This window comes from Caloenas nicobarica, chromosome 5 (assembly GCF_036013445.1).
Source record: "Caloenas nicobarica isolate bCalNic1 chromosome 5, bCalNic1.hap1, whole genome shotgun sequence".
NCBI classification, from domain to species: domain Eukaryota; kingdom Metazoa; phylum Chordata; class Aves; order Columbiformes; family Columbidae; genus Caloenas; species Caloenas nicobarica.
Window position 1 is genome coordinate 659814 of NC_088249.1, and position 22624 is coordinate 682437.

The 22624-nt window shown below is 46.5% G+C and overlaps 1 protein-coding gene across 1 annotated transcript in view; it reads right to left on the minus strand.

The window, feature by feature from the left end:
• The window catches only part of MDGA2 (MAM domain containing glycosylphosphatidylinositol anchor 2), a 332178-nt gene that overhangs the window by 101891 nt on the left and 207663 nt on the right, over window positions 1-22624 (minus strand). Inside the window, exons 8-9 of the mRNA XM_065635574.1 lie at window positions 16740-17069; window positions 4360-4653 (exon numbers count right to left, since the gene is read on the minus strand). Coding sequence (XP_065491646.1) covers window positions 4360-4653; window positions 16740-17069 — 624 coding nt within the window. The remainder of the gene's footprint in view (window positions 1-4359; window positions 4654-16739; window positions 17070-22624) is intronic.

Here is a 22624-nt window from a genome sequence, read left to right on the forward strand (position 1 = left end):
CACAGGCATGAGCTTCAGCAGGACCTGGGGAAATGTCTGGACCAGCAACTTCCATCTTTGGGCACCAGCTTTGCAGGGTGTCTTGCAGCACCAAAAGAACAATATCAACAGTGCCCTTGCACAAGCACTTTAAAATCATAGAACGGTTTGGGTTGGAAGGACCTTCAAAGCCCATCCAGTGCCCCCCTGCCATGAGCAGGGACATCTGCACCAGCTCAGGCTGCTCAGAGCCCCGTCCAGCCTGGCCTGGGATGTCTCCAGGGATGGTTCAGCCACCACCTCTCTGGCCAACCTGGGCCAGGCTCTCACCACCCTCAGGGCAACAATTTCATCCTTATTACCTGGTCTAAATCTCCCCTCCTTGAGTTGAAAACCATCACCCCTTGTCCTATCCCAAGAGGCCCTGCTAAAAACTGTCCCCATCTTTCTTATCGCCCCCTTTTAAGTACAGAAAGGAGGTCTCCCTGAAGCCTTCTCTTCTCCAGGCTGAACACCCCAAAAGGACCAGCGCAGGTCTCTAAACAGTCCCGCATGTGTCCCCCTCCGCCCCATCCAGCACCCCCGTCCCACTCGCAGGGAGGCACCAAACCACACCGGGGAGAGGAACCGGCGAAGCGCCGGCACCGCGGCTTTGGGAGGCTGGTTTGGCAGGGCTGGCCCAGCCCTTCCAGTAAACTGCTGGTGTCATTTAGTCCTGCTCAAGGGATCCTCTCAGCCCCATCCAACGGCCTTCCTCATGCAGAAGGCTCTCCAACATGTGGAAGGAAGATACAGAAGGGTAAATGCCATTCTCTGAAGGGTTCATACAGTGACCATACTATAGATGACAGGACATTCAGAAAAGCCAAAAAAATAATCCTAAACCACAACCTGAGGCCAAACTGTGACAAAGCACAGAAACCAGCTACTTTCCTCGAGATCTCACAGTCTGGAGTCCTGGGGTTAAAGGGATGGCAGAGAAAAAGAGAGGCAAGGAGAAGAAAAACTCAATTAAAACTGATCAGATGAACTGACAGTGGGTCACATTTTTAAATGCCTTCATCTCTGAATTCATCTGTAATTTTTCTTTAGTTTGAACCAACAGATATGACCTAGGGCAGTAGTTCCACTGAAAGATTTGCCCTGTGGAGCAAAACAGAGTGATACACCACTTTGGTGAGACAGAAAGTCCCGTTCTCACTCTTCTGACAACCCAGAGAATGAGAATATACCCAGCTACCAACATCCACGAACATATCTGCTTGCACACCCACACCCCATATACAAATTGAAATCATTCACTTATAAAGTATTTCATTAAATATCTTTCCCTGTTTATAACTGATAGAACCATCTAAAATAAATATTAAAAAATTACTGGAAAGAATGGATTTTTATGAGAATTGAATAAATGCTACGCTAGCTATGGAAATGACACTGATGTCGATGTGAATACATATACTTCCCCCCCACAAGAAAAATAATCAAAGCTTTACATACTATCTGCTTTATCCATTTATCTCCAAATTGTCACTTCCTAGGATCTGAAAAAAGTGAGTAGAAAGCTAAACAAGAACAGATTAAAGAAAAATGTCCTCTAAATACCTGATATACTCCTGCTTACTATAACCATTTTCAAGTTGTTTCTCGCATCGCTTTCAGAATACATGGACAGAGAGCTAAAAATACATAAAACCAGAGCTTTTTTCCTCTGGTGTAATATTGTAAAATAATAGCAATCTCCTTTGGGAGTCATCCCAGAGGGTTCACCAGGGACTGGCTCAGCCCTGAAGAAGCGCAGCTGGTGGGATGTCCACATCCTGGGGAACAGTCCCCAAGATTCAGACTCGACCATCCTTTCCTCTGACATGAACCACAGAATTACATCCCTGCTGAAGAAAATAACAGCACCTACTTAAAAGCTTTGAAATGGGGACCAGGATAAATGATGCAGAGCTCGCTGGATAAATACGAGAGTTTCTGTGACTGCGAAAGACTTGAAATAAAGTGTTGCAGGGTAAAATGTGGGACACATCACAGCTGTTGTACAGAGCCATGTCAAGAGTGCTTCTGAGCACTTGTTCTTCCAGCATCCTCCAGTGAATTGAGCTTCTGAAGGCTTAGAAAAAAAAAAAAAAAGGGCAACAAAGGTGAAAATTACTGTTACTACCTGAAAATGCATGAAACAGAGCTCCTTCTGGGCTCCCAATACTCTCAAGAAATGAGACCACAAAGTCTCGCCTTGGCCATTACTCTGCGGGTTTGCTGTTTGTAACTGCTGGTGTGGATTTAGCTCCAGAGCTTTCCCACTGAAGCTCTCACTTTCTCAGGAACACCCTCCACATGTGTATTTGCACATGAGCTGAGTTACTTGAAGAAGCCTCCATCATCCACATGTCCATCATCCACGTGTTCATCCTCCACACATCACCGCAAGCAACCCAAAGCCTAATTTTACAATAACCAAGCTGGATTTGGCACAGACATGTAGAAAAGACGATACACTTTGACAAAAAGAGAACATAAACTAAATACTAAGATGGAGAGTCGGAAGATCCAAGTGACCAGAAAATAAAAACTTTTCTCTTTCTCACAGCAAATCAGACAGAAAAGGGAAAAGAAGCCACTTTCTCTCCTCCTTATTCATGAGGACTGTTTCTCTAGCAGCTCTTGTTCATGGATTCAAAGGGGACTCTGCAGATTAGTTCTTACTGAGCTTATTATTCATGTTTCCTCTCTGCTGCTCCAGACCATCAAGGCCTGCAGCCACCACACATGCCAATCTTTAGTCCAAGCTATCAGAATATCTTGCTCATTATCACAGGCTGGTTGGGTTGAAGGGACCTCTGGAGACCCCCCAGTGCAACCCCCCTGCTCACGCAGGGTCACAGAGCAGATCACACAGGATCCCAGGCGGGTTTGAATGTCTCGGAGAAGGAGACTCCACACCCGCTCTGGGCAGCCTGGGCCAGGCTCTGGCACCTCCCAGCAAAGAAGTTTCTCCTCGTGTTCACATGGACCCTCCTGTGTTTCAGTCTGTGCCCGTTGCCCCTCACCCTGGCGCTGGGCACCGCTGAACAGAGTCTGGTCCACCCTCTGACACCCACCCTGAGATATTGATCAGCATTGATCAGATCCTCCTCGGCTTCTCTTCTTCAGGCTGAAAGTCTGGTCTCCAGTAGGAGACTAATCACCTGTGATCCTTTTATGATCTACATGGAAAGACAGACCGCCCTGTAGCATGATCTGAGATTCAAGCCATTTTCTGCAACCTCTAGAGATGGAGCCAAAGACACCTCTGTTCCCAACCTAGGTACATCGGTGCAGGTGGGATGAAGCTGCTCCTAATGCAGATGAACCCACAGCCAGGAGAAGCCCACGCGAGAAGGCTCCAGTTCGCAGGTTTGACTCTTGGGAGTTTCTCGGTGTCATTAATCCTGATTAATCCACTGACTGCTGGCTTTTTTTGATAAAAAGTTATGCCGGCACGCCAGTAAATAGCTCTGATGAAAGCGCTGCAGATACCACAACATGTAAATCAAGTGCATAAATAATTTGTTATACAACAGACCTTGGAAAAAAACAAATCAGTTGATTATTAGTAATAACTATGTATACTGAAGCATCTTATCCCTGGAGGCCCCAAAAGAGGTCAGTCGTGCTGAGCACAGAACACTGTTAAAAAAGCAAATCTGCCATAATATTTGGGCATCTGAAAGCAGAATAAATGAGGGCTGCACAAGTCACTCTGTAAAAAAGTGAAAATAAGTACCAACAATACAACAGACACATGAAAGTCATTTAGCGAACATCTTTTTCAGATACACAGCAACAAAGAATGGCTTATTATTCCCCATAAACAGTATCAAATCAGACTTTTCATTTTCCAATAACAAACGCTAAGCATTTTCAAAATAATTGATTTCCCCTTAGGTTTTCCTTCTCATTCCTGATGCTGATGGTTTACATTCAGAGTCAGAGCAGAATATGCAGATTGGCTGAGATGGAATGGCTCTTTCTCTCTTTTATTTTTTCTTGTTTTACACAGTATGAACAAATGAGATGAGTATCAGATCTGCATTTACAGAAATATGTCCTTCTATCTCATGTGCTTGTTCCTGTGTCAAGAAATTTAAAGCTAGGCGTTGGGAAAATAATGACTGCCTCATGCTTTTTTTTAAATACAAATGGGATTCCTATGTCATTTTTACTTCTATATTTACATTAAAATCATGGATTCAGGGAATTGAAGAGCCCAACACCACAGCATCAAAAACACGACAACAATGAGACTCTTGCTGCTGTGAATTTAGGGGACAAATAAATCAACTTCTTTTTCTCAGCAAAACAAACACGGAAATAAAATAAGGGTCTACTTACACTGTACGATGAGCTGTACCAAAGCTTCTCTGGGTTTCACGTTAAACCCGTTGTATTGGCTGGTCTGGCACCTGTAGGTTCCCGTCATCTCCCTGGACACGTTGACGATCCTCAGGATCCCATCATAGCTCTCGGTCTGCATCGCCCCGTCCGGCATCGCCACCTCCTTGTCCGCTCGGGACCAGAGGATGATGGGCTTGGGCTTCCCGGTCACCTGGCACTGCAGCTCGATCGTGTCCCCTTCCCGGGTCACCAGGGGTGACTTCTCTTGAGGAACAGTCAAATTGGGTGGGACTTCAATGGAGAAAAAGAGATGGTTCAACAATTAGCATCAGAGAGACATCAGGTGACCTTCTTGCTCGCACAATAGTAATTATATATGAAGAATTAATTTATACAGAGGTAGCAATGTGTCCTTGACACAATGCATAGCGACTATATTATATTGGAAGACTGTGCAATGCTGATATAGTTAAGAGGCAAGGTGCTCAGCTGCTTGAAGTGGTTAAAATAAGATTTAACAGCCCCAGCCAAGACACTTATTTGCCTCCCTGTGCATATCTGACATACCAACATGCTGTAGCAGTGTATTATACATCAGCGTGTTCAGACCATTGGTCACAGCTCGCACTTTATCACTGTAAGTTATGGCTTTCCTTTTTATGAGTATTTGGCACTAAAACCTCTTTTTTTATAACACACTGGCTGCTGATTTTATCCAGCTCGTAATGGCCATGCAATGAGGAAGAATTGTGTCAATTCAGAAATTCAGCTCAGAATTCAAGACCTGAAACCTAAAGGCAGTTGGCTTCTCTCTAGCGTGGGAGGTTCATTAAAATGGTATATTTTTCATAGAGATTTGCATTAACGAATCCGGAAGGAATATGTGAACAACTGTTTTCTGCAGGAGTCAGACATCCCCTTGGAGCAGGAATAACTGACACGGCCGCACGCCGAGCTGGCGATGCCCATGGACATATCCTTCCTCCTCTCCCAGTCTTGCAAGAGCGAGACTTGCTAATTGCCTCTCCCAATTACCAGCCACGGCTCTGAATCACCAGTCCTCAGCGGCGAGGAGAACAGTGAGCTCACCATGGAAGAGACACTGCTCTGCAAAGTGCTTGATCAGAACAGAAACACCTGGCAAAGGCTTCGTGTTTGCACGATGGGCATCCCCATCAGCTTCCACCATCGGTCCCATGGGGGTGGTCCCTCTGCCTCCATCGTTTAGGTGACAACATTTGATAATTACAAAGCACTGGAAGCTCCACCAGCCTGACAAGAAGGGTTTTGCCACATCCAATTATCGTTCCCATCTCATCACACATTTATTGGGTTTATAGCCGACCTCTTCCTCCTCTCTTAGGATCATAGAGTCATTTTGGTTGGAAGACATCCTCAAGAGCATTGAGTCCAACCAACACAAATGAAAGCTCTGTCCTTGAAGCCACCTGTGATCTCCAGGTCACACGTGGTGTCTTTGGTGCCGAGGAGCCTTGTTTAGACGGAGGGCACGGGCTGGTGTGTGGTGGCTGAAGATACAGAAAAGTTTGGTTTAAACACCGTCCACCCTCTCTTTCCTTTTGTATCCTCTGAAAACTCAGCTGCCCTTACGGGTCTTCTGTCCTGAGTCACGCAGAGAGATGCCTTCTGTTTGATCACCGTTCCTCCTCGGAGCATTACCTCCCCATGCTGTCCTGGCCTTCAACTACTCTGCTTGAATGCCTGGACTGACAAAATACAGCCTGAACTGTAGCTCCTCTCTGCAGGAAGAAATAATCAAAGGCTATTTTCAGGCCCACAGGGACAGAAACAATAGACGTATACAAGTGAGAACCAGTTCCAGTTTTCCCCTGGGATCTAGAGACCACAGACCTGACAAGCCTGCTCGGAATCAGAGTTTAAAGCAGGGACTTTCATGGGTACCAAAATGCTGCTTTCAGCTGTTTTGAAAGCTTTAATAACTCCTGAATATGGTGGGACATGCAAAAGTGGAAATAATCTTTTCCACTGGAGAGTAAAGGAAAAATTGTTTTGTACTTCAAGAAAAGAAGAAAAAAATATAAAGAAAAAAGAGAAAGACTGCTTAATAAAACATTCCCAGTATTAATAAAACATTGCTATTTTTCACTTATGCCCGCGTGTGCCATGGCAGGTCCTGAGCACAGGCCAGTGCCCAGGAGACCCGGATCACTCGGAGGGGACGCAGAGGAGAAGCACCCTTGGAGGTGCCCAAAAGCCCCTGGTGGGGAAGGGCTGCAGGACACGAGATGGTCCACCCCAGCGAAGGGAGAGGGGTACAAAGCCGTAACAGCATTCCCCAGAGCTCAGGGAGAAAATACAGGGGGAAAAGGGTGCTGGAGGCAATGAGGGAAGCGGCAGAAGCAGCAATGAGTGCCGCTCTGTGGTTCTCCGAGCTCTTCTGACTGCATTTCCCCACCAGTGTCTGCCCTTCCCTCATTCCTACATCCCACACTTTTGCTGTAAAGTACCTGGTGCCTGTGCCAGACCCACATCAGGCGGGTGCTCGTGGTGGGACCCCTCCACCTCCTCTCCCGAAAGCGAGTGCAGCAAAGAGATACCAAACAGGCACTTCCTAAAGCAACGTGCTACGGAAGCACAGACTAACCTGAGAAAAACATTGTTCCAAGAAGGAAAATACAGTTTAAAGAGAAAGCTTTGACTGCACTGCCTGCCTGCAGGAAGGAGCCTCCCTCTGAACACTTCTTCCAGCTCACCTGGCTTGTGGCTTCTCGCCTTGGTTCGAATAATACACAGCTCCGTCCGGATCAGTAAAAAAACCATTTGCTTTGTCCCTTCCCCTCTGCACAGCGGATCTGCTCCCTGCTGCGAATGTGCTTTGATGGAAGCGTGTCCCAGCTGGCAGGGATGCTGCGGGCTCCCCCGCGGCTCTGCTCTCCTCCAGCTGCCCCAGGGACACACAGCCTTCTTCCAGCTCAGGGACTCACTCACTGGGAGAACCGGGAGGTCGAGACCACAGGGCCACAGCTCTCAAACAAAACACCTACTTATCAGGAGAGAAAGAGTCTGCACTCCGCTGTGCACCAGCCTACAGCACTATCTACAGCTCTGCTTGCAGCCCCAGGGCCCAGACGGGTCCAGGACGTGAGTTTTCCCTTCAGTGGTTGGCTGTGTAGCCCTATTTCTAGATGTGTTGTGCTGGCAGCCTGTTACAGCCTCACAGAATCATACAATCATAGAATGTCCTGAGCTGCAAGGACCCACCGGGATCATGGAGCCCAACTGCTGTCCCTGCACAGGACACCCCACAGGTCACCCCATGGGTCTGAGGACGGTGTCCAGTCTCTTCTTGAACACTGTCAGGTTGGGGCCGGGACACCTCCCTGGGGAGCCTGTTCCAGCGTCCAGCACCTCTGGGTGAAGAACCTTTTCTGAATGTCCAGCTGACCCTCCCTGGCACATGTTCCTGCCATTCCCTGGGGTCTGTCACTGTCACAGAGAGAAGAGCTCAGCCCGGCCCCTCCTGCTCCCCTCTGAGGAACCTGTAGCGACCACGAGGTCTCCTCTTTGTCTTCTCCAGGCTGAACAAACCCAGGGACTTCAGCCGCTCCTCATACGGCTCCCCCTCCAAACCCTTCACCAACCTCATGGCCTCCTCTGGATACTCTCCAGTAGCTTTATATCCATCCTTTCTAGACTTCCATCAGAGCAGAGAGTGTGGACTATAAAATCACACCTTGTCTTAGCCTCAGAAATCACACACTTTCTGGATGGGGCAAGGGCTGTAACTTGTCATCTCAAGCACGGAGCCAGAAGCAAGACTCGCATTCAGCACAGCACGTGGTCCTGTGCAAACGCTGCCCGCGAAGGCAACGCCTGATGGAAAAGAGACAAAAGAGAGAAGAGAGGGCAAATCCAGCTTCATGTGTGGAGGCTGACACAACCCTGCACCCAAAACAATGATGGGACAATAATGAATTGAGCAGCTGTTCCCCAAATATCCACAATGTTCTTCTGGTTTAAGAAACTCCTTCACTAAGGTTGTCATGGGAGGAATGGACAGACAAGTTTAGCTTGTCATAGAATCACAGAATGTGGTTTGGAAGGGCCCTTCCCACCACCCCCCTGCCATGGGCAGGGACATCTGCACCAGCTCAGGTTGCTCAGAGCCCCGTCCAGCCTGGCCTGGGATGTCTCCAGGGATGGTTCAGCCACCACCTCTCTGGCCAACCTGGGCCAGGCTCTCACCACCCGCAGGGCCAACAATTCCTTCCTCGTGTCTAGTCTAGTGTCCAGGAGGTGGATCTAGAGAGGAAGGAGAGCAGAGATGTGTGAGTGCAACTGGAGTCTCACGCCGACACGCATCCCATGGGAAGGCTCCAGCCCTGAGCTCCAGCTGTGGGAACCAGCCAGCTGCAAGAAACAGCATCTCAGACCAGGGGAAATTCAGGAACCTGTACGCTCAGAGCAAACGATGAATCACATAAGGAAGAAAACAGGAAAAGAATAGACCCTGCTTCTCGTGGTACATGTAGCTTCTAGAGGCATTTGAGAGGAACGAGAGTGAATGGCACAGGGAAGGAAAAAAAAAAAAAAGAAAAAGATGCATGTCAAGAAGGTCCTGTGCAACTGTGAGCAAGTCATTTACCGTCTCTTTAACTCAGTTTTCTTTCAAAAAAATAGAGATAACAGCACTGAAAAAAATGCAGACTGCCAAGATAAGGGCTACAGACCACGAGGTCGGCAGCAGGCTGATAAGATATGCTGTGTCACTACCCCAGATGGCAAGATACCTTAAAATACCCCGACTCGTCTTCTCCTGTGGCATTTTGCAACACAACCAGTTTGTCATGTGGTCAGTCAATATATTACTATGGTTTACTGTACTTATTAATGTTCCTGTTACTGGAAACAGCATAGGAGAGAGGTGGGACAAGGCCATCTATGAAAACAAATCATTTCATGGGCGATATCCGGCTGCAGCTTTCATGTACCGTATCTGAGGGACAGTGTCCACAACAGTGAGCTCCAAAAAGGGTTTCCCTGTCCCCACCACAGCAGTTATGGCTACGGGTCCCCCTTACTCACATGTTAATTCTCTGTTGTCTAATTAGGAAGATGGACAGCACTGAATCTTTGATCAAAGAGGGGTTTTGGTAGGGTTTCCCTTTTTATACCCATCTATTTATTTTCACAAATGCCCAGGTATTTAATTATCTCCAAGATGTCTATTTTGCTGTCAAATTTGGGTTAAATTATCTACAGGGTGAAAAAATTTCAAGGGGTGCAGGGGGCTGCGACACACCGAACTACAGGCACTGGCAGCCTGATCGGGTATGAATTGTTTTCATAAGGAATAAAGCTAAAAAAAAGCCACAAAAGAAAGTGAAATTAATGCAATACCCACAGAGAAATCAGGGGTGTGGAGACTCCTTTCAGTGGTGCCCAGCGCCAGGGTGAGGGGCAACGGGCACAGACTGAAACACAGGAGGGTCCATCTGAACATGAGGAGAAACTTCTTTGCTGGGAGGTGCCAGAGCCTGGCCCAGGCTGCCCAGAGCGGGTGTGGAGTCTCCTTCTCTGAAACATTCAAACCCCCTGGGATCCTGTGTGATCTGCTCTGTGACCCTGCGTGAGCAGGGGGGTTGCACTGGGGGATCTCCAGAGGCCCCTTCAACCCCAACCAGCCTGTGATTCTGTTGGTGAACGAGTGTGCACAAGCTAAAGTGCGTGAGCAGAAGAGCATGAGCAAAGATGCAACAGCAAAGGTGCAAAAGCAAAGATGCACAGCCCAAGGGTGTGGTAGCAAAGGTGCTGCCGGTGGGGCAAGCAGAGGTGCCAAGCAGGCGAGCAGAGTGTTGCCAGCTGTGCCATGATGCTGCCAGCTGTGCCAGGGTCCTGCCAGCTGTGCCATGATGCTGCCAGCTGTGCCAGGGTCCTGCCAGCTGTGCCATGATGCTGCCAGCTGTGCCAGGGTCCTGCCAGCTGTGCCAGGGTCCTGCCAGCTGTGCCATGATGCCGCCAGCTGTGCCAGCCTCCCCTTCCCGGCAGGTGCTGCTGTGGCACAGGCAGAGCCCAAGGGGCTCAGCCCTCCTGGCTGAGGCATCAGCTCATCTCCTGCAGCACCAGCTCCAGAGACTCCTGCAAATAAAGGTCAATTCTCTTCCTGCTTGTGCAGAATAATAAATTAGCTATACCCTGCATTTGAGACAACAAGCATTAGCTTATTCATGCAGCAAGTGGCTTAACAAGTAAGTTAATACTCTTAGCAGTTAAATCTGTTTCCTAAAGCAGAGAGTTATCACTTGAAAAACAAAAGCGTTAGTAAAAGTAAAGTAGCACCTACTTTAAAAACACATACTATTGTCCTTTGAAATGCGCAGAAGCACAAACGTAAGAGGACTGCAGTTGATATATGTCCACTCCTGGCTCTTAAATAAAATGGTGTCAGACAACCTTGGCCTCTGAGAGTCACTGACTCACCAGAAGGTCCGATGGCACAAGGTATTACTGTATCTTGTCCTTTTAAATTTTATTTTTTTTTGTTAAACTGCTCCCTAGGCAGACGTGGGTCTGTTATTGGAGACAGGAAACCAGACTAGACCCTTCCATCTGATCTCCCGTGGTAGTTCTACTGTAATTCCATAAGATCCTTGATCCAGCAGAGTCACTGTGTCTACAGGAGAATGGGGACAGGACCAAAGTAGCTATTTCAAAGAAACACCCAAAATGCGTGAGCCTAATACGTTTATTCACCGCGTATTCTGGGTAGACATAATCTAGTTCTAGTCTATATCTTTGAAATCCTGATGGGTCAGGCTACTGTCCCTATTTTGAACCGCCAGATTGCTCAATTAATTGCCAAAAAGGCAATGGCAGAGGCAAAAATCTGCTCACACCAAAATAGTTCAAAGGGGCAGAAGATGACCAGTGTGAGAAGGACAAGGAGGCCCTAGAAGTGCTGATCCCAGGGCACGTTTTGGGAGACAGCACCAGTCCCGAGCTCTTTACTGGAGACTCCATATGGCACGGGTGAAGTCAGGACTTCTGTCCCTTCTGTATTTCCTCAGGTGCCTTAAATGGCAGAAATTAATGCCATGGCCCCGAACGACGACTCTCAATCTTAGCAGTGATGCTGGGAGGAGCCGTGGGCTGGTGTGATCAGGCTGCTTAGGACAGACTAATTGTAATAACTAGTAATTATAGGATAAAGTGGAGCAAAGGAGTGCTTGAGCTGCATATCAAGAAATAATCCATACTGGAGATTACTCAGAGATAATCTTCCCAAAGAAGTGTTGGAACTCACATTGTTCAAGTAATTTAAAACCAGCCTGAATAAGGAATATTGAAGAATCTGCACTGTACTGGCCAGGAGAGAGAGGTGCAATTATTTGTGTATCCTCCTTCTCTAATATTTATGAACTTGAAGGTCTGAATCTCTAGCATTAATCATTCTCTGCCAGAGAGATGCATTTCAGTCCCTATTCATGATTCATCCTCCTTATGTGATAGATGTTTATTTTAAGATGGGGCAGACTGAGCTTTGGCATAGGGAGCTGAGCTGGTATGCAAAACATATTGGAGCAAGACCATTTATCCTTTGAAGGGCAGCAAGTGATAATTATTCAGGTTCTCTAGACACTTCTGTAAACAGAGACTAAAACTGCTCGGCATACCCTTAACGTGCATTTCTTTTAGCAGAAGTGTTGGGGGATACCGGGGAGCGGGTGCTGAAAGGGTCTCTGGAGGTGAGAGAAGAGCCACGGGGGACAATTCTGACCCAGCCAAACAACTGGAAAAGCAGCTAAAGTCAAGAGAATTTACTTTAACCTTTCCATGGCCTTTCATCACCTTGAAAGAGGATTTATCTAGTTACTCACAGGGAAGGTAAATTGAGTGATCTGTAAGGAATTCATGTCATGATTTCACAGTCGATTTTGTTCTCATTGCTCCAGTCCCCCATGTGCTGTCCTGCCCATACGTAAAGAAAAGAAATCACTGCAGCCCATGTTTTCTTGGGCACAAGCCACTTCTAATTGCAAGTGGAGACATCAACATCAACCACAGATTTCATGGTGGGGGCTTGGATGAGAGATCTGCTTAGACAGTAAAATAATTCCAGAACCAGTTCTTATACCTCAACGTACTTTTAATATCTTAAAACCCCACTTTACTCTGCAGCCAGACTCTGGAGAGGCACATTTTAAACCCCGAACATACACAGCCAGTGGCAAATTAGCCGAATTAGCTTTCAGCGATCTCGCAAGAGTCGTGCTGAGGAGCTCCATGAGCCATATGCAGCGAGAGATGATGAGCTGACTCCACGGCCCTCTGGAGAAGAATAAAGAGACTCTGCAATACGTGGCTGCCAAAGAGGGTGTCTGCTCCCAGAAACGCCGCTGAAGTCAACCCACAGTGGATGAACACGTCCAGAAAAATCAGATTTCCCGGGGGGAAGCAGGTGCGGGCAGCCAAGGAGCTCGGCCAGCCGTGCCGCGAGCTGCGCGATGGGGAGGGACCGCGGCTCCCAGCGATGGACTTAAAAAGAAAAATCTCTGCACATTAAGTACTAAACCAGAACTATAAACCAAAAGCTTTTTAACAAAATCCAGCGTTTATCTGTCCCTTCTGTCCACCTATTCCTTTCAAAGATAAACTCCAAAAAGAATGGCTCACAAAAATAATCAATTTACTGCAATAATGAAACAGGTATCTATTTTCTGGTATGTCTCAGGGTTGCCCGTGAATGATCACTCTGGACAGTGCTTAAGGTTTACAAATATCTTAATCGGACCACTAATTATCTCACAAAAGGCATTTTTTAATTATACAAAGAGATGGTACTGTGATTTTAATAAACATTTAGAACTAAAATGAAGGTCTCCTTTATGTATCATCAAAGGAGGACCAGAGGACACGTACTTCACAAACAGATCGAGGCCACATGTCTCAACACATCAGCCTGGATGTTTAATTAATTCGTTATCTAACAGATAGCTGATTAGTTTAACAGGGAAGCCCTGTTACACTGCAGGGAGGATACACAGCCTCATAGATACCAGTTGTTCTTCAGGAATGTCTCTGTCTCTGGCAGTGCTCATGTAAAACCAAATCTACCTGTTGACATGACGAGCCTCGGAGGTGGGACAGGAGACCTGGAGGCACCGGCCTGCCCTGTGCTCATGCCCAAAGTCATAGAACCATAGAATTGTTTGGTTGGAAAAGACCTTTAAGATCACTGAGTCCAACACCCCCCTCTGGGATGTGCCTACCCCAGGTTACCCACGGTGGCACATTCTCAGCACCTTTTCAGGTTCACCCAGAGATGAAGAATTTGGTTGACATATTTGCCGTGTAGGACATCTAATTGTGCCCACGCTGGGTAGGAGTGAAGCAGGAGAAAGGAATCTCTGAGCAAAAGAAGGGCCCCCACCACCTCCAGCCCAGGAGTATCAGCCATTTCCACCATCCAGCCCCTCCAGGAGCAACTCAGAGCAGCAAAGCCAGAGAAGAAAGTAAAAAAAAAAAACCTGAAATAACAACCCCCTTCACTGCACAATACCACCTCCTGGGGGAAGATGAACAGAGAATAAGCCAGAAGTGACAGATGTTACATCTCCTCCTGTACTGAAACCAATTTTAGGGGGATAAAGATAGCGTAAGAATCCATAGTGAACTGAGCAGACCATACATCACTTCGAGCCTTATTCTTCCTGCTTTGAATACAATATTTAAGGCAGAGAAAAAGATCATTTACAAAGACTAACACACTCTCCTGACCCACCTTCTCTTTTTTGCCCACCACAAGCCGATTTTACTGTGTTTTCTGTTGCTGTTTGCATCCCCTGCCTTCAGATTCCCCGTGACATGCACACAGTCACAGAAGAGCCACCTGGTCTTTCAGTAACATTTGCCCAAGGTTGGTTTTATGGATGACAGGGCTTTTATAGGGCAAAGATTCAACATTTGAGTCTTCCTTTCCACTATTCAGTGACCTACTTTATGAAGTGGTGGGGGGGAGGCTGCTAGGGGATTACTTCAGGTCCATTTATATAAGATACTCAGGATGTAAATCTGTGCCTTTCTGGCTGAAAGTGCAAAATGTCAAGGGAAAAAATATTCCTGCTAAACAAGTGCAATGCCAAGGATGCCAAGAGGCCGGCACGTCCCTTGCACTGCCACACGTCCCCTTCCAATCTGCTGGAGGGACAGAGGGGACCCAACTGTCCCCCTCCCTCCTTGCGGGGTGACGCAGCCCCTCCTGCCTCACTTGGTGACTCCAGGAGGAACCTCGTGCACGTCAGAAAGAGAGAATTCTCCCCCAAACCAGCAAACACACATATAGTGCAATACTAATACACTTGTGCAAGTCCTGGCATTTGGAAAATGTGGTTGTGCCGAGGCCTTATGTTCATAATTACCACAGCAGTAATGAATCTTGATGAATCAGTAATGACCTTCAAGATCACACTGAAACTATTTCAGCTTCTACTTAATTGGGTAATGAAGTCATACAAATAGGCAGTTTCTTTTAAGATGCTAAATAAGACTGATGCTAAATTCTTCTTTTTCTTCCCCCTTTCTGATTTTCTTGAGTGTTACGGGACAGTAAATTTCAGAGCTGACATAATTCATCACTGCCTGCAGAAATTGTGATGAGCTTATAGGTAAAGCCACCTAATGGATGTTTCCAACAAACCCCATCAATTTCCCAAATGATTCCCCAGCAAGTACAGATAATATAGTGGTTACTGTCCGCCAGATGGGCAACGCATGACTGCACAAACATCACTGTCCACTTCACCCTGGCAAGCAGGTAACAAAGTTTGCATGGAACTGCCATCCATCATGCCAAACTCGGCTCTTACCCTAAAATAATCCTCTCAGTTCTTTACCTCTTAGTAAGATGTGCATTAATAAGCTTGAAGAACATGTTTCATTAGGCCAAGAAACAGGCTGTTCCCTTGTTCATGAATCTGTTGGTGAGCATTTCTATCCCTAGAGTCTACATGGGAAAACTGAGGTGGGAAGGGAGCTCAGGAGGTCTCTAGTCCAAGCCCCAGCTCAAAGCATGGTCAGATGTGACATCAGACCAGGCTGCTCAGGGCTTCATAAGGTCTTCAGAACCTCTCAGGATGGAGATTCCACCATGTCTCTCTTTCCCATTTGGACACACTTGTGGGGAAGAAGTTGCTCCTTACATCCATTTTGAACTTCCCATTTCAACTCATGTCCGTTGCCTCTCACTTTCCCAGTACACATTGCTGCGAAGAGCTCAGCTCCATCCTCTTGATACATCCCTTAGAGGCAGGGGACGGTTGCTGCTGGTGCTCCAAGGCTGCCTCCAAGATGGACAAGCCACTCTTGACCATCTTCATGGCCTCTGCTGGGCTTGCCCCAGTTTGTTGAAGCCTGTCCTGCATCAGGGGTCCAAAACTGGACACAGTATCCACTGGCCTCCATGCTGCTGCTCACATCTACCTGCTGCCTACTGGGACCCCCCCGAGCAGCCCCAGCCCGGACCACCGCAAGAGAACAGCCCCACAACTACCTCCCCAAGCTCCTCGCATTGAGCCAGCAGTCATGCTGAATTTATCTAGAAGTCCACAAAACTGCACAATATCATTTTGGGAGTTATCAAACAGTAAATACTTCCTGTTTACACTTAGAAAATTCAGCAAAAAAAAAAAAAAAAAGAGTAAAATATTCCAGGATCCCTGAACAATAACACAAATATAAAATAAACGACTAAACTAAACGAGTGGTCTCCTCCTGTATCTCAAGGTTTATGCATCTATGCATTACGTTTCAGAGTGGGACACAGCAAAGGTGAACAGTATTAATGCTGACTGCTTGTTCATTTATACACACATATAATTTGACTCCATCAGTGAACACAGCTCTGCACCTCATTTTCCAAACACACCTCATTGCCCAGTCCACCTCTCCAAACCGTACTAGAAAAGACTGTGTTGAAGGCTTTGCTGAAGTCAAGACAAACAGCTTTCCTTTCCCTCTCCTTGCCCATAAAACCAGTCTGCTTACCACAGCAAGCAACCAGGTTGGGTCAGGCACAATTTGCTTCTAGCGATCCATGCTGGCTGTTTCCATTCACCTTCTGGTCCTTCACATGGGTTGACATGGCTTCTAGAACTTGCTCCCTGACCTTCCCAGGGACCAAAGTGATGACGACTGACCTCTACTCCCCTGCATCCTTTTGTGTTCTTGGAAGATGGTCTAAAATTTCAGTTTTTCCAGTCTTTGGTGGATCTCTGATCTAGGGTCTGCTTGGATATCCCTGTGGTGAAAAGTGCTCTGCGTATGCACCTTTTTTCCATAAGTAAAGTCACAGCTTGCCTATATCAAACTAAAACTGGTACTAAAGAAAGCCTCCTTACCTGTACTGCTGGAGATGTTGACATCAATGCTGATATCCGATATGCCACCTCCCTTCAGAGACGCCACGCAGGTGTATGTCCCAAAGTCAGTGAATTTCAAGTCAATGATGTCCAGGTTTGTGGTGCCAGGTGAAACATCGGGGTCAGTCTGTGTGATGACCATCCTCTCAGAGCTTCGCAAGGGACGCCCGTTTTTAAACCAGCTGAACGTGAGCTCTTCAGAAGGGATGGCTTCTACCTGGCAGGAGATTTTCACCTCTCGCCCAATCTGGATGTTGTCATCTTTGTGATATGGGTCAGGGGTGATCCAAAAACGTCCTTTTTTTAAGGCTGAAATATGCAAGAAAAAAATACTATAATGAAGTACAAATTTTGCATATTCAGACTTCACAAAGACTTACACTTCACTTTATGCTTGATGATAATAGGACCGGTAGTGATAGGACAACAGGTAATTGTTTTAAACTAAAGGAGGGTAGATTCAGACTAGATATATGGAAGAAATTGTTGCCCCTGAGGCTGGTGAGAGCCTGGCCCAGGTTGGCCAGAGAGGTGGTGGATGAACCATCCCTGGAGACATCCCAGGCCAGGCTGGACGGGGCTCTGAGCAACCTGAGCTGGTGCAGATGTCCCTGCTCATGGCAGGGGGCACTGGGGGACCTGGGAAGGGCCCTTCAATCCAAACTATTCTGTGGTTCTGTGATGCTCAGGAAGTCTCTGAAGCTTCCAACGCACGCATTTACCACATGGTTAACTTTTTGTAGGATCAAATCTTAATCAAATATCACCACAGAGTGTACACTGCTAAAGCACCGTCATTTCCAAAATGAAAAATAGAAAGTCGCATCGCCTAAATGAGGTTGAGCTGCTGAAAACTGAAGAGTAACCAAAATAATTCATGAACCTTCAGTGTTTGTTATCTGTCTCTGGAGGTATTTACAAGCCCTTCCTCACCCCCATGCTATCAGAGCACTGAGAGAAAATAAGAGATATCTATCTAACATCACTGATACAACCAGTAGTGTCATCTCCAATCTATCTGGAAACAATCACAGCCATGCAAAGTAGCTTTGTGCCAGCTGGTTAAACGAGAAAAGGTAAGCACACGCCTGAGGCTACAGCCTGTGATGGTTTATACACTTGGCTCCTTACCCAGGGCAGCCTGGAGGGCTCCCCCATCCCCACGGTTGCCTGGAGGCTGGTGGCTTTAGCCCCCAAACAGCAGAGCATCTGCACGGTCTTCTTTGGGTGGGGAAACTACTGCCACTTCCAAAAAGTAATGGGGCTGAAAATACCTCTTTAGGCCTTAGCAATGGTCAACAGTAAAAGGAGGCTCTTCTGAACAGGAGCAAGTTGAGAGAAGGGAACGGAGCTGGCGAGGGGCTGGAGCACAAGGGTGATGGGAGCGGCTGAGGGAGCTGGGGGTTCAGCTGGAGAACAGGAGCTGAGGGGAGACCTTCTGATCTCTGACCTGCCTGAAAGGAGCTTGGAACCAGGCGGGGTCGGGCTCTGCTCCCCAGGAACAAGCGCCAGGACCAGAGGAAACGGCCTCAAGTTGCGCCAGGGGAGGTTGAGGTTGGATCTGGGGAACAATTTCTTCCCAAAGGGCTGTGGGGCATTGGAACAGGCTGCCCAGGGCAGTGCTGGAGTCACCATCCCTGGAGGGGCTGGACAGACGGACATGAGGTTCTCAGGGACATGGGGTAGAGGTGGACTTGACAGTGTTAGGTTCATGGTTGGAGTCGATGATATTAAAGGTCTTTTGCAGCCAAAATGCTTTGATGATTCTATGAGATGTAACCCCATCATGAGCACCTTGGTTGCACTTCCCTGGCTGGGTCTCGTCAGATGAGGAAAACCCATCCCGTACTTGCAGAAGCAACCTGAGGCTGGAGGTTGAACGCATGACCGAGAGAAGAACATTATCACTTAGAGAGGCACAGGATACCCCAAGGATCTCTACCTGCATCCAAGACTATTCAAGCCTGCAACACAAATTCAATTAATTTCAGGTGGGAACCCCAAAGCAGACAAGTTTTTCGAGGCCATTCCAAAGGCAGGCTCAGTGCTCAGGAGTGCCCTATACCCACACAGGGGCACGACCATTCTGGAAAACACTATTCCTCACCATCTTGCTGGTGAGACCGGCATCTTGTACTGGCATTCCCACATTGATCTGCACAGGAGCAAAATATTCCTGCAACTCACTTATCTGTTTTTCCCTTGTCACTCTTTAAATGAGCACAAAACTATCCAGAAGCTATCACCATTTACATCAATAAAGTGATTGCTCTAAAGCAGTGTTAGTATGATACTTATTTTTGGAAGAGTGCTTCAGACTCAGCCATTAAGTCTTTCAAATACCCATGTATTTTGATGTACTGAATATAAAATGCTACTTATACAATCCCAAGATCTCTCTCCCCCTATATATGTGTGCGTAAGTATGTATGTATGTTTATATATGCCACCTCCAACTGGCAAGTCCCACAATGAAAACGCCGGTTAGAAACGTTACAAGCAAATACTCAGGTTGAATGTAAGTGCTGGAAAACAAACATTTAAATTTCTTGTCATCATGCTGACTTCTCTTGAAATTTTTTCCAAGTTGCCCTGTTTCCCACTCTGCCCTCAGATATTTACATGCTTACAGCCAACGAACAGTGATATTGTTACAAATGGCACAGGCTATAAGCTGGAAATTTCCCTGGATCCAACACTTTGGGTAATATGCACTTTTCACTTGCTGCATACAAAAAGCGTAACAACGTCAAATGGAAGTAGATGTATGAGCACCAAGGAGGCTAAAAGAGCATGGTGCGCCAGCTCCCTACATGTCTACGAGTGATGAAAATGCTAATTCAGACTCAATTTTGTTAGCTCAGTAGCTCCTTGAACAAAACAACTCTTCGGAGCTTGCAAATCCCATGCTGAATTAGCACTTCCACAACTTAGAAAAGGATTAACATTTAATTAATAATTAGGAGGCTTTTTTTACAACGTGGGAAAAGCAGCAGAAAATCTGGCTACTTGTGGACACTCCGTCACACATGGTGTGAGAAACTTCTTCCATTGCAGAAGCCAGCGCTTTTAATCAGAAAATGAAAAAATTGTTATATTTGCTGTGCTGATCAGGTATGGCATGAGAGGTGTCTGCTGCTATTTAGTTGTGTATTCAAGAATCCAAGTGGTTGATGTGCTTTTAAGAATTTAACTATTATTTCTTTTATATAGGAAAGTTTTGTGAGTTTTATCAACATTGTATTTGCACTGTGATGCACTAGTCTTTACTGAGCATCTCTCATTCCCTTTCAAAAGCTGCAGCCAGTTCCCCAGGAAGCAGAATTAACATGCATTATATGACAGCTGGCAACTGCCACAGCAAGTAATTTTGAAACACGAGCTCAACTTTTTTGTTTGAAAATGGAAGAACAAACACTGCTTACATACACAAAAATGAGCAAATATATTATGCTAACTATTTTCGGACAGGGAAAAAGAAAACAATAACTCATGATAGGTATGATGAGCAGCACATTTCTAGCAGAATTAGTTGCAAGTAACCTCAATAAGCTATTTTTATTCCTGAATTTTTCTCCTTTGCTTTGAGTGCTCATAGAGACCATTTCAGCAGTTTCTCATTCCTATAAAGGAAAAACAAGGTCTAATAGAAAAGTCACATTAACTTTCATCCATCCTTAGTTATGGCCAGTGCTACATCATCATCTGCCAGCTCAGATAAAGGGTACAGAACCTCAAACTTTGGGCCAGGGAGGGTACAACTCTCTGCCTCTTGGACTGAATGACAAAACCAACAAAGATTTGTGGCTGTTGCTCGCTGGGTTGGTTTTATGCAGGCTGTTGGTACGAGTGATAAGTGGGCAGGTTCATCCAGTGTCCTGGTTTGCGACAGCAAACTCTGATCATCGAAGAACTGTGCATTTTTCCGTACATCCACACTGTCTTTTTCTGTACATCCAAATACAAGGAGTTGAGAGCCGGGCTGTGACTCCGCACATTGCGTGAAAAAAGTTAAGAGACTTTCTAGAAATTACCTTTTCTCTATTCCCCAAACCAAACCTCTTAACATCTCTAAAGCCATGTAAACAAACACACTATATTCATCATTAACAGCCATGAAATCCCCACATCGAACAATCCAACAACTGTGTAACTACAACCTGTGGTTGAAAGTCAAGGTACTGGATAACCACTCCATTCGCCAAGACTCCACAAACTGCACAGCTATCAGCATTTTCTTCTGTCACCAACAAATTCAGCAGAAAATTAGACTTTGAAATACGGTGTTTTTCAGAGTTAAGTACGATCATTAAACAACCCATGTCTGTAAATCCCTAATCTCACTTGGCACCAGAATAAGCACAGCAATCTCTACGATTTAGCTGTGTACCTTGGAATTTCTCATGTGCCACCAAAGCACATGAAAATCGTCATCCATACCTGGAAGATGTCCCCAAGAAACCAACCGCAGGTGCCAAAAAACATCTGATAGCTGCAGGCATGTGGAGCTGGAGGGCAATGGGAGCAGCACGGGGCCAGTTCTCTCTGACACCGGACTATGGCCAGAAGTGTCCCAGGAGCGATCATGTTGAGTTGCTCAATCTTTGGACCAGAAGCAGCTCAAAAACTAGAGTGTCTCTCATCGGAATTCCTGGTGGGCTCGCTCCACCATTCATTTGCAAGGAAAAAAAGCACCACGGGATGCTGTACTGCTACCATTCCTAAGCAAGAATAAACCTCCCTTCCTAAATCCTGAAAATCACAGAGTGGTTGGGGTTGCAGGGACCTCTGGACATCCCCCAGTGCAACCCCCCTGCTCACGCAGGGTCACAGAGCAGATCACACAGGTCGGTCCAGGCGGGTTTGAATGTCTCCAGAGAAGGAGACTCCACACCCGCTCTGGGCAGCCTGGTCCAGGCTCTGGCACCTCCCAGCAAAGAAGTTTCTCCTCGTATTCAAAATGGCAGTAGCACCTATGGTGCAAACTCCTCACCTATGGTGCTACAGCATCTTGGGAACTAGAGCTCTTTGTAGGAAATGGCTATTGAAGCTGGATCTCCCACTCCAGACGATGAGACTCCAAATCACTTCACGTAGTGGAAACTTCCTGACCTACCACATCCAAACCCCTTCCGAGCAGATGAACCACACTCAGGTACTCTGTGATGGAGAAGAGGACTCTGTAAGTCAGAGTTTAGAGCTGGCAGAGACAGGTGGGGCTGGGATGACCCTGCTCAGGTCTTTGAAAGAAAAGTTATTACAGCAAAGGAGGGCCCCATTAAGCCAGTCTCAGATCCAGAACTAACAGAGTTGCCCTTGGCAGAATGACGTGGGGTCAGTAGACCTCTACAGAGAGACTGCGCCTTCAGCAGTCTTGGGAACACAAAGCTGCTTCTTGTACTCTTAGAGTCACATATGTTGGATTTGGTCTTCAAAAAGACTTCAGATCTATTTGATTTACATCTTGTGTCATGTAGTGACCTCTTGGGAACACCTGAGTTGAGCCTTGTACAAATCCACCAGGTAACAGAAAATTGATTTCTGTGTGTATTCTGCACATGGGTTTGCACGCACGGTCAAGCCCCATGAAACAGTGGTTTGGATTATCCTCACCTGTAGGTTCTTGGACCATAAATTCCAGACATGTCAAATACACTGAAACACACAATGGATTCTGATTCCATTTTCTCACTGTACTATTGGTTACATTCGAGGCAGCATTGGAAGGTTTCCACGGGGTTAGATATAGCAAATAAAAGAGACACAGGGTTAACCAGCAAAATGTGGAAGATGGTGCTGCAGACATGCTAACCAAAGCTGCATTCCAGCAGAGGTTTCAGAACATAATCAACACATAAGGCTAC